Below are 16,885 nucleotides of genomic sequence, written 5' to 3'. Positions count from 1 at the left end.
CAGCTGGCCCATCCCCAGATCTTGTGTTAAATGCTCTACAACAAGCTTTGTTATTGTCAAACAAGCTTTCTCTTCCCTTAACCTTGTTCTGAACACCTCCAAAACAAAGGCCATGTGGTTTGGTAAGAAGAATGCCCCTCTTCCCACAGGTGTTATTACTACCTCTGAGGGTTTAGAGCTTGAGGTAGTCACCTCATACAAGTACTTGTGAGTATGGCTAGATGGTGCACTGCCCTTCTCTCAGCACATATCAAAGCTGCAGGCTAAAGTTAAATCTAGACTTGGTTTCCTCTATCGTAATCGCTCCTCTTTCACCCCAGCTGCCAAACTAACCCTGATTTAGATGACCATCCTACCCATGCTAGATTACAGAGACATAATTTATAGATCGGCAGGTAAGGGTGCTCACGAGCGCTAGATGTTCTTTACCATTCGGCCATCAGATTTGCCACCAATGCTCCTTATAGGTGTAAGGGCTGTCTGAAGAGAGAGTGGACCAAAACGCAGCCTAACAAAAATTAAGAACAAAAATCCCTCTCTATGGCCAGGGCGTTACAGTACCCCCCCCCCCCCCCCCCCCCCCCCAAGGTGCGGACTCCGGCCGCAAAACCTGATACTGAAGGGGATGGTCCGGGTGGGCCTTCTTACGGCGGCGGCTCAGGTGCGGGACGTGGCCTCTACCCCACCCTTGGCGTCGCCCTCTTAGGTGGTGCACCTGGCCGCGCCGAAGGTCTGGTGGGCGACCCTGACTTCGCCCGGCTGCCGGGTGACCCTTGTCACGCCTGGCTGGCAGGCGACCCTGGCCGCGCCCGGCTGGCGGGCGGCGATGGCTGCGCCCGGCTGGCGGGCGGCGATGGCAGCTCCTGACAAGCAGGCCACTCTGGCAGCTCCTGACAAGCGGGCCACTCTGGCAGCTCCTGACAAGCGGGCCACTCTGGCAGCTCCTGACAAGCGGGCCACTCTGGCAGCTCCTGACAGGCGGGCGGCGATGGCTGCACCCGGCTGGCGGGCGGCGATGGCAGCTCCTGACAAGCGGGCCACTCTGGCAGCTCCTGACAAGCGGGCCACTCTGGCAGCTCCTGACAAGCGGGCCACTCTGGCAGCTCCTGACAAGCGGGCCACTCATGAGGCCTAGTCCTGGGAGGAGGCACAATACGGACCAGGATGGGGAGACCCACTGGAGGCCTGGACATAGGAGGAGGCACAGGACGGACGAGGATGGGGAGACCCACTGGAGGCCTGGTCCGAGGAGGAGGCACAGGATAAACCGGGCTGTGGGGGAGCACGGGAGTTCTGGTACGGACGCTCGACATGCTTACTCCAGGCTGAATGCCCACTTTGGCCCGGCACGGGCGAAGAGCAGGCATTGGGCGAACTGGACCCTCCCAGCGCCCCGGAGACCCAGTGCACAACGCCGGTGCAGGATAACCTGGACCGAGGAGGCGCACTGGAGACCAGATGCGCTGAGCTGGCACAACCCGTCCTGGCTCGATGCCTGCTCTCGCATGGCACTTGCGTGGGGCTGGCATGTAGCGCTCCGGGCTATCAACGCGTACTGGGGACACCGTGCGCTTTACCGCATAACACGGTGGCTGACCAGTACTGCGCTGCCTCCTGTAAGCACGAGGAGTTGGCTCAGGTCTACCACCTGACTCCGCCAATCTCCCCGTGTGCCCCCCCCCAAAAATGTTTTGGGGCTGCCTCCCGTGTCCGTTGCGCTCCCTCTCTTCCTACCAGCGCCTCTCAGCTCTCGCCGCCTCGATCTCCCATTGCGGGCGGCGATAATCCCCAGCCTGAGCCCAAGGTCCTTTACCGTCCAGGATTTCCTCCCAAGTCCACGACTACAGATAGCTTCTCTCCACTTCTTTCAACGTCCATGAGTCCCGATAGCTCTTCTCCTTCCTCCGCTGCTTGGTCCATTTCTTGGTGGGGGATTCTGTAAGGGCTGTCTGAAGAGAGAGTGGACCAAAACGCAGCGGAGTTAGTGTTCATCATATTTAATTATAAAATGGAACACTATACAAATACATAATAAGAAACTGACAGCCAACAGTTCTGTCAGGTGAAACACTGAACAGAAACAATTACCCACAAAACCCAAAGGAAAAACATGCTCCTTATGTGTGACTCCCAATCAGCAACAACGAGCTTCAGCTGTGCCTGATTGGGAGCCACATACGGCCCAAAACAAAGAAATACAAAAACATAGAAAAAGGAACATAGAACGCCCACCCAATGTAACACCTTGGCCTAACCAAAATAAAGAACAAAACCCCTCTCTATGGCCAGGGTGTTACAATAGGACACATCACTGCACTCTTTACTCCTCTGTAAACTGGTCATCTCTGTATATCTGTCGCAAGACCCATTGGTTGATGCTTATTTATAAAAGCCTCTTAGGCCTCACTCCCCGCTATCTGAGATATCTCTGCAGCCCTCATCCTCCACATACAACACCCGTTCTGCCAGTCACATTCTGTTAAAGGTCCCCAAAGCACACATATTCATGAGTCGCTCTTCTTTTCAGTTCGCTGCAGCTAGCGACTGGAATGAGCTGCAACAAACACTCAAACTGGACAGTTCTTTCTCAATCTCTTCAGTCAAACACTCAATCATGGACACTTTTACTGACAGTTGTGGCTGCTTTGTGTGATGTATTATTGTCTCTACCTTCTTTCCCTTTGTGCTGTTGACTGTGCCCAATAATGTTTGTTTCATGTTTTGTGCTGCTACCATGTTGTATTGCTACCATGTTGTTGTTATGTTGTGTTGCTAGCATGCTGTGTTGTCATGTGTTGCTGCCTTGCTATGTTGTTGTCTTAGGTTTCTCTTTATGTAGTGTTGTCTCTCTTGTTGTGATGTGTGTTTTGTCCTATATTTATATTGTATTTTAAATGTTTAATCCCAGGCCCCGTCCCCACAGGAGGCCTTTTTCCTTTTGATAGGCCATCATTGTAAATAAGAATGCGTTCTTAACTGACTTGCCAAGTTAAATAAAGGTTAAATAAAATAAAATATAATAAAAATCCCTGTCCACATGACCTTGTTCATAAAGATCCTAGATCAGCACTCCTGCACTGAGATGTTTGATAAATATGGCCCTTGAGTCTGCTGATGCAGCACTTTCTTTAGATTTACAAACGTATAAATAATCTACAGAAACTAGAGAGAGAGAGAGAGGAAAGTGAAAGATGAAAATATGAAAGTTTGGTGTGAGAAAAGGAGAAGTGGAGGAGCTGTGTCAGGGTAATAAGAAGGAATCCACCTAACACTCCGCATTGGTACCATGTGACTTCTTATCGTCCTATACAGTTTCTTGTAAACCACATGATCTTGGTTGACCTACTGTAGGACCAACAAGGCCTTACAACAGGCTAGCTAACCAGTTAGCAACAAGCACTTAACAGGGCAGGTGGCTCTCCAACAGGCTAGCTACCCAGTTAGCAACAAGCACTTAACAGGGCAGGTGGCTCTCCAACAGGCTAGCTACCCAGTTAGCAACAAGCACTTAACAGGGCAGGTGGCTCTCCAACAGACTAGCTACCCAGTTAGCAACAAGCACTCAGCTGGCAGGTGGCTCTCCAACAGGCTAGCTACCCAGTTAGCAACAAGCACTTAACAGGGCAGGTGGCTCTCCAACAGACTAGCTACTGTTAGGGTTGAACTGGCTATTTATATGCATAACCTTTATAATACTGGGGAAGCTATGCTAAGTACATAAACTACGAGTAAATCATCTGTTGAAGACAAGAACTAGAACCGGCAACAGGAAGTGCGTCACGACGCTGGGATCAGCCTGCACGCCGACGACAGGAGGAGCAAGTTTAAACCACGCTCCTCCTCCCTCGGACAGGTCGGCATTGAGCGGGAAATATCTCTCGGTATAAATGAGAGAACAATAGAATGTGACGCTCTCTTCTCTGTTTTGCCCTGCGAGGTAAAACAGCGAGACCGTATATACGAACAACCCATTTACCACACACGTGTTTGCATTAATTAAAGTACAGCTAAATCAGAAGTTACTATGTGCTGACTATTTGTTCTGTTACCAGAAATGAACTGTCGCAACATTAACACTACCCAGTTAGCAACAAGCACTCAGCTGGCAGGTGGCTCTCCAACAGACTAGCTACCCAGTTAGCAACAAGCACTCAGCAGGCAGGTGGCTCTCCAACAGGCTAGCTACCCAGTTAGCAACAATTACTCAGCAGGGCAGGTGGCTCTACAAACAGGCTAGCTACCCAGTTAGCAACAAGCACTCAGCAGGCAGGTGGCTCTCCAACAGGCTAGCTACCCAGTTAGCAACAATTACTCAGCAGGGCAGGTGGCTCTACAAACAGGCTAGCTACCCAGTTAGCAACAAGCACTCAGCAGGCAGGTGGCTCTCCAACAGGCTAGCTACCCAGTTAGCAACAATTACTCAGCAGGGCAGGTGGCTCTACAAACAGGCTAGCTACCCAGTTAGCAACAAGCACTCAGCAGGCAGGTGCCTCTCCATCAGGCTAGCTACCCAGTTAGCAACAAGCACTCGGTTAATGTAGGTCAGGACACAAAAAGAGTTAGAAAGTTCAGAACAAAGTTTGAACACTGAACACTGTTATAAAATGGCAGATGACAGGGCTTTAAATAAGGTATGATGGCATTCAGCCTTCAATATTTTCCAAGCCTTGTAATAGTGGAGAAACAAGTCATTTAATTGTAACCGAAAGTATATATCTTTACCCCTATAGCTTTTGTGCTAGAGAGAGTGCGGATATGAAACAGTTCTATGCAGCATTCTGTAACTTGCACTTTCAGTTTGAGTGTGAACTTTAGTAACACATACTGCCTGTTTCCAAGCCCAAGTTAACCACATAATACTTATTTATTGTTTGTCCAAATAAGCTAAAGGATATGCTTATGTTAACACATACTGTGGGGTCATTCTAACGATAAAAAAACATAAGGATACTTTACTCCAGTCATACTAATACTCAATCAGTACATTTCATTATGTCTGTCTTAACAATACACTAATATAACATATTCAGATGAATCCCTTTTCAACTCTCAAAGTCATAGTAAAACACATGATCTAGCTTGACCTACAGTAGGCACTATGAGGCGTGGCAATATGCTACTCTACAATAGGCTAGCTAGCCACTCTACAATAGGCTAGCTAGCAACTCTACAATAGGCTACGTAGATACTCTACAATGGGCTAGCTAGCAAACTCTACAATAGGCTAGCTAGCAACTCTACAAATGGCTACCTAGAAACACTACATTAAGCTAGTGACCCTACAATAGGCCTGACAGAGACCCTATAATAGAATTCCTAGCAACTCTATATTAAGCTAGTGACCCTACAATAGACCAGCTAGTGACCCTACAATAGGCCAGCTAATGACTCTACTATAGTACAGCTAGTGACGCCACAATAGGTGAGCTAGAGACCCTACAATAAGCCAGTTAGTGACCCCACAAAAGGACAGCTAATGACTCTACTATAGTCCAGCTAGAGACCACTACGATAGGCCAGCTAGTGGCCCTACAATAAGCCAGCTTGTGACCCTATAATAAGCCAGCTAGTGACCCAACAATAGGCCAGTTAGTGACCCTACAATAGACCAGCTAGGGAGCCAAAAATAGGCCAGCTAGTGACCCTACAATAGGCCAGCTAGAGACCCTACAATAGGCCAGCTAGTGACCACACAATAGGCCAGCTAGTGACCCTGCAATAGGCAAGCTAGTGACCCTACAATAGGCCAACTAGTGTCCCTACAATATGCCAGCTAGACACCCTATAATAGGCCAGCTAATGACCCTACTATAGGCCAGCCAGAGACCCTGCAGTAGGCCAGCTAGTGACACTACAATAGGCCAGCTAGTGACCCTACAACAGACCAGCTAGTGACCCTACAATAGGCCTGCTAATGACCCTACAATAAGCCAGCTGGAGACCATTAAAATAGGCCAGCTTCTGACCCTACAATAAGCCAGCTTATGACCCTACAATATACCAGCTTGTGACCCTACAATAGAACAGCTTGCGACCCTGTAATAGGCCAGTATGTGACCCTACAATAGACCAGCTAGTGACCCTATAATAGACCAGCTAGTGACCCTATAATAGACCAGCTAGTGACCCTACAATAAGCCAGCTTGTGACCCTACAATAGGCCAGCTAGTGACACTGCAATAGGCCAGCTAGAGATCCTACAATAAGCCAGCTAGTGACCCTACAATGGACCAGCTAGGGACCATACATTATACCAGCTAGTGACCCTACAATAGGCCAGCTAGTGACACTACAATAGGCCAGCTAGAGACCCTACATTAGGCCAGCTAGTGACCCTAAAATAGGTCAGCTAGAGACCTTACAATAGCGTTTTATATATATAGAGTGATTATGACGTTACCAGCTAGGACTGTAATGGACAGTTTGGTGAATCTGTTGTTGGCTAAAACCATTCTAGCACCCTCCTCCCGAACAGGGTTCAGCAACCAGTTACTGAGTTACTGTAGGTCGGGACAGGAGCAAGGTTAGAAAGTTCAGAACCCAGTTTGAATACTGAACATTATTATAAAATGGCAGTTGACAGGGCTTTAAATAAGGTATAGACACATTTTGCCTTGCCACATTCAGCCTTCCAAGTTTTCCAAGCTTTAGAATTTTGGAGTAGCTGAACATTCAACCATTCATTTTAAACTAAAGTTTACCTTTGACCCCTATAGCTTATGTGCTTGAGAGAGAGGGGAAATGAAACACTACCATGCAGCATTCAGTAAATTGAACCTTCAGTATGACTTGAGTTTGACTTACTGCCTGTTAACCACGTTACCTTGTATCTGAACACACCATCCAGTGGTATATTAGTTCATACTTGTTTGACCAAATAATTGAAAGGATATGCTGATGTTGACACAAAAAGTTCAGCCTATAAAAAAACATGTGGACATGTTATCTTACATTTCATCCTCACTCAGTACATCTCGTTTCGTTCGTCTTAACAAACCAATGTAACATATTTGGATGTATCCGTTTTCATCTCTCAAAGACTGTGGTAAGATTTATTTTCTCTATTTAACCAGATATCATCATTTTATGAGGAGTGTTTATTATCTGATTCTTATGTATTATGTTAGTGTCTCTGGGGGACTAAGCAGGTGAACCGTAACTGGGCCAAAAGTACATAACTATGTATGTCAAATACTGAAGTGTGCTTGATGTAGCTTGACCACCATACATGGGTCACTACTTGGGTCGAGTTTGCATTTGGGACTATCCTATTTTGTCCTTTGTACTGGGTAAGTGAAGTCAAACTCACTTCAAGTATTTGACTTGACAAAACATAAGACACAGATACAAACCTACACTAGAGCTGAAGTAACAGAGGAAAATATAGCATTTGAGTTCTAGAAATGTAAGAGACAATCTATACAAACACAGGTGGAGAATCCAACAATGCAGACCATGGATATTGATGATGACACGTCTCCCAACAAGCCCAGTGTTACATTTTCAGGTATCAATTCAAGTACAAACTCACAGCTTTTGTTCCTTAACATCCTGGATAATATATGTTTTTTTAAATGTTACCAGAGAGAGTTCAAAGCTCTTACATGATATTTCCCTGTGATTCAGTACATTTTCAGTGGTGGAAGAGACCCTCTGGAGTTGCTGCAGTGTGTCTGGGGCTGCTGTGTGTTATCCTACTGGCTGGGATCATAGGCCTGTTTGTCTACTGTAAGTAGGTAAACGTAAGTAGGTACTGTAAGTAGGTAAACGTTTGGTAAACGTCAACGGTGTGATAGTTACACATATTTGAATAATTTATTAACTTTCCCTTTTACAGATGGAGTCAACGATCATCACTACACAACAGAGACCAACATGCCAATTACAGCCTTCTGACTAAAGAAGGAGATCGGCAACCCACCAGCTGTCTTAACTTGACTAAAGGGGAGACCAGTTTCAAAAAGAGAAAGACCTGCTACAGACAAGTTACAACACCCTGACTAAAGAGAGAGACCAGTTTCAAAAAGAGAAAGACCTGCTACAGACAAGTTACAACACCCTGACTAAAGAGAGAGACCAGCTACAGAACAGTAACAACAACCTGACTAAAGAGAGAGATGAGATACAGACCAGCTACAACACCCTGACAGAAGAGAGCTACAGAACAGTAACAACAACCTGACTAAAGAGAGAGATGAGATACAGACCAGCTACAACACCCTGACAGAAGAGAGAGACCAGCTACAGAATACCTCAAACCACAACTAAGGAGAAAGACAAGTTGCAGAATACTCTCACCACACGAACACAGGAAAGAGATCAATGGCAGAATAGCCTTAACACAAAAACTAAGGAGAGAGACCAGCTACAGAATAGCCTAAATACCAGGACGACAGAGAGAGACCAACTACAAGATAGTCTCACCACAAGCACCAAAGATAGAGACCAGCATCAAAATAGTCTAAAGGTTATGACTGCTGAAAGGGATCAATTAAAGAATAGTCTTAACTCAAGGACCAAAGAGAGAGAGCAGTTGCAGAATAGTTTAAATAACAGGACCGCAGAGAGAAACCAGTTACAGAATAGTCTAAATACCAGGACCACTGAGAGAGACCAGCTACAGAATAGTCTAAATACAAGGACCACTGAGAGAGACCATCTACAGAATAGTCTAAACACCAGGACCACTGAGAGAAACCAGTTACAGAATAGTCTAAATACCAGGACCACTGAGAGAGACCAGCTAAAGAATAGTCTAAATACCAGGACTGCTGAGAGAAACCAGTTACAGAATAGTCTAAATACCAGGACCGCAGAGAAAAACCAGCTACAGATAGTCTCACAACCAAAACTAAAGACAGAGACCAGTTGCACAATACTCTCACCACAATAACTCGGCAGAGAGACCAGCTACAGAATAGTCTAAATACCAGGACCACTGAGAGAGACCAGCTACAGAATAGTCTAAATACCAGGACCACTGAGAGAGACCAGCTACAGAATAGTCTAAATACCAGGACCACTGAGAGAAACCAGTTACAGAAAAGTCTAAATACCAGGACAACTGAGAGAGACCAGCTACAGAATAGTCTAAATACCAGGACTACTGAGAGAAACCAGTTACAGAATAGTCTAAATACCAGGACCGCAGAGAAAAACCAGCTACAGAATAGTCTCACAACCAAAACTAAAGACAGAGACCAGTTGCACACTACTCTCACCACAATAACTCGGGAGAGAGACCAACTACAGAATAGTCTAAATACCCGGACCACTGAGAGAGACCAGTTACAGAATAGTCTAAATACCAGTACTACAGAGAGACACCAGTTACAGAATAGTCTAAAAACCAGGACCACTGAGAGAGACCAGTTACAGAATAGTCTAAATACCAGGACCACTGAGAGAGACCAGTTACAGAATAGTCTAAATACCAGGACCACTGAGAGAGACCGGTTACAGAATAGTCTAAATACCAGGACCACGGAGAGAGACCAGTTACAGAATAGTCTAAATACCAGGACTACTGAGAGAAACCAGTTACAGAATAGTCTAAATACCAGGACCACAGAGAAAAACAAGCTACAGAATAGTCTCACAACCAAAACTAAAGACAGAGACCAGTTGCACAATACTCTCACCACAATAACTCGGGAGAGAGACCAGCTCCAGAATAGTCTAAATACCCGGACCACTGAGAGAAACCAGTTACAGAATAGTCTAAATACCAGGACCACTGAGAGAGACCAGTTACAGAATAGTCTGAATACCAGGACCACTGAGAGAGACCAGTTACAGAATAGTCTAAATACCAGGACCACGGAGAGAGACCAGTTACAGAATAGTCTAAATACCAGGACTACTGAGAGAAACCAGTTACAGAATAGTCTAAATACCAGGACCGCAGAGAAAAACAAGCTACAGAATATTCTCACAACCAAAACTAAAGACAGAGACCAGTTGCACAATACTCTCACCACAATAACTCGGGAGAGAGACCAGCTACAGAATAGTCTAAATACCAGGACCACTGACAGAGACCAGTTACAGAATAGTCTAAATACCAGTACTACAGAGAGAGACCAGTTACAGAATAGTCTGAATACCAGGACCACTGAGAGAGACCAGTTACAGAATAGTCTATATACCAGGACCACTGAGAGAGACCAGTTACAGAATAGTCTAAATACCATAACCACGGAGAGAGACCAGCTACAGAATAGTCTAAATACCAGGACTACTGAGAGAAACCAGTTACAGAATAGTCTAAATACCAGGACCGCAGAGAAAAACAAGCTACAGAATATTCTCACAACCAAAACTAAAGACAGAGACCAGTTGCACAATACTCTCACCACAATAACTCGGGAGAGAGACCAGCTACAGAATAGTCTAAATACCAGGATCACTGAGAGATACCAGTTACAGAATAGTCTAAATACCAGTACTACAGAGAGAGACCAGTTACAGAATAGTCTGAATACCAGGACCACTGAGAGAGACCAGTTACAGAATAGTCTATATACCAGGACCACTGAGAGAGACCAGTTACAGAATAGTCTAAATACCATAACCACGGAGAGAGACCAGCTACAGATTAGTCTAAATACCAGGACTACTGAGAGAGACCAGTTACAGAATAGTCTAAATACCAGGACCACGGAGAGAGACCAGTTACAGAATAGTCTAAATACCAGGACCACGGAGAGAGACCAGTTACAGAATAGTCTAAATACCAGGACTACTGAGAGAAACCAGTTACAGAATAGTCTGAATACCAGGACCGCAGAGAGAGACCAGCTACAGAATAGTCTAAATACCAGGACCACGGAGAGAGACCAGTTACAGAATAGTCTAAATACCAGGACTACTGAGAGAAACCAGTTACAGAATAGTCTAAATACCAGGACCGCAGAGAAAAACAAGCTACAGAATATTCTCACAACCAAAACTAAAGACAGAGACCAGTTGCACAATACTCTCACCACAATAACTCGGGAGAGAGACCAGCTACAGAATAGTCTAAATACCAGGACCACTGAGAGAGACCAGTTACAGAATAGTCTAAATACCAGTACTACAGAGAGAGACCAGTTACAGAATAGTCTGAATACCAGGACCACTGAGAGAGACCAGTTACAGAATAGTCTATATACCAGGACCACTGAGAGAGACCAGTTACAGAATAGTCTAAATACCAGGACCACAGAGAGAGACCAGCTACAGAATAGTCTAAATACCAGGACTACTGAGAGAAACCAGTTACAGAATAGTCTAAATACCAGGACCGCAGAGAAAAACAAGCTACAGAATAGTCTCACAACCAAAACTAAAGACAGAGACCAGTTGCACAATACTCTCACCACAATAACTCGGGAGAGGGACCAGCTACAGAATAGTCTAAATACCCGGACCACTGAGAGAAACCAGTTACAGAATAGTCTAAATACCAGGACCACAGAGAGAGACCAGTTAAAAAACAGCCTTAGGTTCTATGGTTAGTGCAGTCTTTAATTTTCCTAATTTAGAAGTATCATTTTATTTCATACTTAGAAGAGACATAATATATTTATCGACTTTTACGTGCCTGCTGTTCTATTCCGTTTATCTCAGAGAAACCCTGTCTGGATGGATGGTGGAAGTTTGGCACCAGCTGTTACTATGTCTCCTCCACGATGGACAGCTCTGGGGCCGGTCAGCGGCAGTGCAGAACAATGGGTGCTGATTTGGTTATTATAAACAGCAGAGAAGAACAGGTAATAGATAACACATTAGTAATACTATAATACTACTGTTTCTTTATTATTATTATTATTATCTACTTCTCTGATTAGTATTCAACCTGTGTAACCAATTGTATCACCAATGTTCATATCACTGTCAATTTATAAAATATACTTCCTGTCAGCAAAGTAAGTTTTCATGAGACTATATCTAGACCTATTCTATAGTATAGAAGCTGAGGCTGCAACCTGATCTCATAGTTTCACTTCTAAATTCAAATGTAATCTAGATTAATATATTTTTTGACGCATTAATTCCACATGGTTAAAGGGTTAATTCTGTGTGGTTACTGGGTTAAATCGGTTTGGTTACAGGGTTAATTCTGTGTGGTTACTGGGTTAAATCGGTGTGGTTACAGGGTTAAAACACTTACGGTTAGTGGTTAAGGTTTGGGTTATGGGTTGGGGAATGCTTAAAACTAAAATGATTAAACACAACGCTCTGTTTCCATCAAGTACTCTCCCAGCTTGCTAGAGCATTGCGAACTGTCGTGGTGCAGTCGTCAGAGCAGAGTGCTTGGTCTGTGTGGTCTGAGCACGCTTCCCCTCTGGGCATCATGAGTTTGCACCAGTGTTCTGCAACAGTTTGGTATTGTTTTAGTGAGCACTGAGGAAGGAATATATGGAAGTACTCAGGACCTTTTCAAACATTCTGAATCCCCTTGTATTTCTAGTGACCAGGCTGAGTACATTATACTACTACTACTACTATTAGACTACTACTACTATTATTTATAACATGTAAAAGTGTTTCTCTGCTGTGGAGATTAAATAATGCCCATTGTTTTTCTTCCAAAATTATATTATAGATATTTATCAATGGATTTAAGAAGAATGTCTGGATTGGTACATATAAAAAAGATGGAATCTGGGAGTGGATTGGCATAACACTATTTAAACCTACGTGAGTGAACAGGTTCTGGAGGACTTTTACACTCTTTTTTCTGTTGTAATAAATTACTTTTTACAGTGTGATCATCCTCTCCTCACCCAGCTCTCTGTCTCCCTCTCTCTCTGTAGAATGGTAACAACTGAGCCTGGGGACTAGGTTAACTGTCTGATTCTCTATGTAGAATGATAACAACTGAGCCTGGGGACTAGGTTAACTGTCTGATTCTCTATGTAGAATGGTAACAACTGATCCTGGGGACTAGGTTAACTGTCTGATTCTCTATGTAGAATGGTAACAACTGATCCTGGGGACTAGGTTAACTGTCTGATTCTCTCTGTAGAATGGTAACAACTGATCCTGGGGACTAGGTTAACTGTCTGATTCTCTATGTAGAATGGTAACAACTGATCCTGGGGACTAGGTTAACTGTCTGATTCTCTATGTTGTATTGGATGATTTTCAACTCTGATTCTCTGTGTTTTTTATAGCTATTGGATGGAAGGGGAACCAAATAACATGCATGACGAGTGTGTTGAGATCTCACAGACGGCATCAGACCCATTAAAGAGTTGGAAGAATGGTCTATGTGCTACTCCAAAATACTGGGTGTGTGAAAAACCGTTCACCCCGTAGTCTAATTATAATAGCTAAATGTAAGCCCTTATCTTATGGAATTGCACTGGTTTTCCCTTTGTTAGTCTTAAACTGTTTTTGTTTCTATGTGTAATTAAATTGAAAGATGTATTCATGTCTTTAAAGAGACCAGAGCTATGTGGAGTCTACCATTCATCAGGCCCAGGGGAGTGGAACTGTGGTCTAGTAGGCTCTAGCTGTGGTTTAGATTTTTACCATTATGGTGTGCATATAACAATTTAACAAGATGCTGTTTTCATATAAGTTTTTACAGTTATCAATACATTTCAAATGCAGCAGTGTTCTGTTTTCGCTTCCATTCTGTTCCATATGTACCATGTGTTCATTCTACTGATTAAATACATGTATATACTATGATCCAGGTATGTAATTTACTTGTCAGGTATACTGTATTACTAAGTGTTGTAATGTACTGATAGTAACTCCAGTGATTTCCTTCTAAATCACTCCAGTACAAAGGAACCAATGGGATCGTCCCAAAAGTGAAAACTCTGCCCAACTAGCGACACAATACAAACTTTCAGTTGACTGAACTTAAGTTACTCATAGTGTCTGTTTCCAACCACCCAGACATTTTCTGGATAAGCCCAAGTTAACCACATGTTACTGTATATCTGAACCTATCATCCAGAGGTATATTATTTCATAATTGCTTATCAAAATAAGGTAACAGCTATCTTGATGTTGACACAGAATGTGGGGTCTTTTGGACTTTAAAACACGAGGGCACGTAACTTCAATTTTACATTTCACGATCACTCAGTATATTTTGTTACGTTCGTACGGGACATACGGGACAATGGGTTTAGAGGTATATAACTTTTTTTTAACATATTTTACTCAATAAGAGTATCCAACAATGCAGACCGGATATTGATGATGACACTTACAGTACATGTACGCCAACAAGCCCAGGAAAAGGATGATGGTGTTCGTGTTAAATATTAAAGTATAAATCAAATCACACACAGATGGAAACACACACACTTTAACAGGTGAGAGTACTGCAGTAAATACATGTTCCTTAATGATCAATAGAGCAACTAAACCCTTACAACCAGAGATAAGCCACAAATATCTGACATAATACTCTGTGATTCAGCACATTTTCTGTGGTGGAAGACACCCTCTGGAGTATCTGCACTGGGATCATAGGCCTGTTTGTCTACTGTAAGTTTGCTATACGTTAATAGTGAGTTACTGTTTGTTTTGACTGAAACATTTCTCAGATTCAATGGTGTGATAGTGTTTGATGAACTTTTCCCTTTTACAGAATGTTGGGTTAAAAGGTTTAAGGTTAGGGTCAGGGTTAGCTAAAAGGTTTAAGGTTGAGGTCAGTGTTAGCTAAAAGGATTAAGGTTAGGATTAGGGGAAGGGTTAGCTAAAAGGGTTATGGTTAAGGTGAGGGGAAGGGTTAGCTAACATGCTAAGTAGTTGCAAAGTAGCTAAAATATAGTAAGTAGTTGACAAGTTGCTAATTAGCTAAAACGCAAATGTTGAACATGATGAAAATGCTAAAGTTGTCCAATCCCAAAATTTGGGGTTTTTAGACGTTTGCCTACCTGTCCACACTGACCAATCACCCTATTTTAGTGTATGCCTTAAGTAACCATCTATATTATGTAAACATAGAAATAAACACCCTAGAAACAGACATATAACTGTACAACATAGAACTAAACCAAAAACCCCCGGAAACATAAATTAAACGCCCCTCTACATAAACCCACACTCAAAACCATATAAAACAAATACCCCCTGCCACGTCCTGACCAAACTATAATAACAAATAACCCCTTTACTGGTCAGGATGTGACAGTACCCCCCCCCAAAGGTGCAGACCCCGGATGCACCTGACAACAAAAAATCTACAAAAGAAACCCCTAATCTAAAGGGAGGGAAGGGAGGGTGGCTGCCATCACCGACGGCTCCAGTGCAACACCCCCCCTCCCCAAACCTCCTACAGTGGAGGTGGCTCAGGCTCAGGCCTTAGTCCCCTACCTGACCAATCCACCCCCACTGAATACCTCTGCCTGAAGCCAGTCACTGCAGACCCTGGACTGTACTCTGGGAGCTCCGGACTGTAGGGCGACTGGGAGCTCCGGACTGTAGGCCGACTCTGGGAGCTCCGGACTGTAGGGCGACTCTGGGAGCGCCGGTTCCAGACTGTAGGGCGACTCTGGCTGCGCCGGTTCCGGACTGTAGGGCGACTCTGGCTTCACCGGTTCCGGACTGTAGGCCCTCTCACTCGGTTCCGGACTGTAGGCCCTCTCACTCGGTTCCGGACTGTAGGCCCTCTCACTCGGTTCCGGACTGTAGGCCCTCTCACTCGGTTCTGGACAGTGGGCCGTCTAACTCGGTTCCGGACAGTGGGCCGTCTCTCTTGGTTCCAGACAGTGGGCCGCCTCGGGGCCGCGCCGGGCTCTGGACGAGGCACTGTTGCCGGATACTCTGGACGAGGCACTGTTGCCGGAATTTCTGGACGAGGCACTGTTGCCAGAAGTTCTGGACGAGGTACTGTCGTCGGAAGCTCGGGACTGGGCTGACGCACTGGAAGCCTGGTGCGTGGGGCTGGTACTGGAGGTATCAGACTGGAGACACGCACCTCAAGGCTAGTGCGAGGAGCGGGAACAGGACGTACTGGACTGGTCTGACGCACTGGAATCCTGGTGCGTGGTGCTGGTACTGGCGGTACCAGATTGGAGACATGCACCTCAGGGCTAGTGCGAGGAGCGGGAACAGGATACACTGGGCCATGAAGCATTACTGGCGGTCTGGAGCATACAATCCCTACGGCCTGAGAGCTCACTCGAGCATGGCACTTGCGAGGGGCTGGAATCATTTTCACCGGACTGTTCGTGCGCATAGGCGAGATCGTGCGGACTTCCGCATAGTACGGTGCTCCTCTGATCCTCTGTTCCCCATAATAATCACAGATAGTTGGCTCAGGTCTTCTGCCTGCCCTAGCCAAACTACCCGTGTGCCCCCCCCCAAAAAAAAATTGGGGGGCTGCCTCTCCTGCTTCCTTATCGGTGCATTCATAGCCTCATACCGGCGCCGCTCTGCCTTGGCTGCCTCTATCTCCTCCGGTGGGCGACGGTATTCCCCAGCCTGGTGCCATGGTCCAGCCCCGTCCAGGATCTCCTCCGATGTCCAAGTCTCCAAATAGTCCACATACTCCCAATAGTCCACCTGATGCTCCTTTCTCCGCTGCTTGGTCCGTTGGTGGTGTGAGATTCTGTCACGGTCGTCGTAATGGATGGAGCAAAATGCAGCGGGTATGTGAATGCTCATTTTATTTAACACGAAAACAAAACAAGAAAACGATGAACGGACGACAAACAGTCTTGTAGGCTCACACAGCAGTACAAAGAATAATCTCCCACAATCACCAAAACAAACAAACTCCTAATTATAGGACCTTCAATCAGAGGCAACGATAACCAGCTGCCTCCAATTGAAGGCCCCAATCCCAAATACTAAACATAAAAATAAACACCCTAGAAACAGACATAGAACTGTACAACATAGAACTAAACCAAAAACCCCCGGAAAC

At 45.0% G+C, this 16,885-nt stretch overlaps 1 protein-coding gene and 1 long non-coding RNA gene across 2 annotated transcripts; both read left to right on the top strand.

Moving 5' to 3' along the window:
* The first annotated feature begins 6,944 nt into the window (after positions 1-6,944).
* Positions 6,945-7,735, top strand: LOC123732944 (uncharacterized). The gene is made up of 3 exons (XR_006763518.2): positions 6,945-7,045; positions 7,432-7,507; positions 7,627-7,735. It is a non-coding gene; the product is annotated as an uncharacterized LOC123732944 (long non-coding RNA).
* A 735-nt stretch (positions 7,736-8,470) lies between these two features.
* LOC145881489 (uncharacterized) lies at positions 8,471-13,686 on the top strand. The gene is made up of 4 exons (XM_082978282.1): positions 8,471-8,476; positions 8,797-11,756; positions 12,593-12,687; positions 13,164-13,686. The coding sequence occupies exons 1-2, from the start codon at positions 8,471-8,473 to the stop codon at positions 11,500-11,502; spliced, it is 2,712 nt and encodes a 903-aa protein (XP_082834408.1). The 3' UTR covers positions 11,503-11,756; positions 12,593-12,687; positions 13,164-13,686.
* Positions 13,687-16,885: the final 3,199 nt, after the last annotated feature.

The sequence above is a fragment of the Salmo salar genome, chromosome 08, assembly GCF_965601325.2.
Source record: "Salmo salar chromosome 08, fSalSal1, whole genome shotgun sequence".
Taxonomy (NCBI): Eukaryota; Metazoa; Chordata; class Actinopteri; order Salmoniformes; family Salmonidae; genus Salmo; species Salmo salar.
This window is presented reverse-complemented; position numbering and strand designations above follow the sequence as displayed.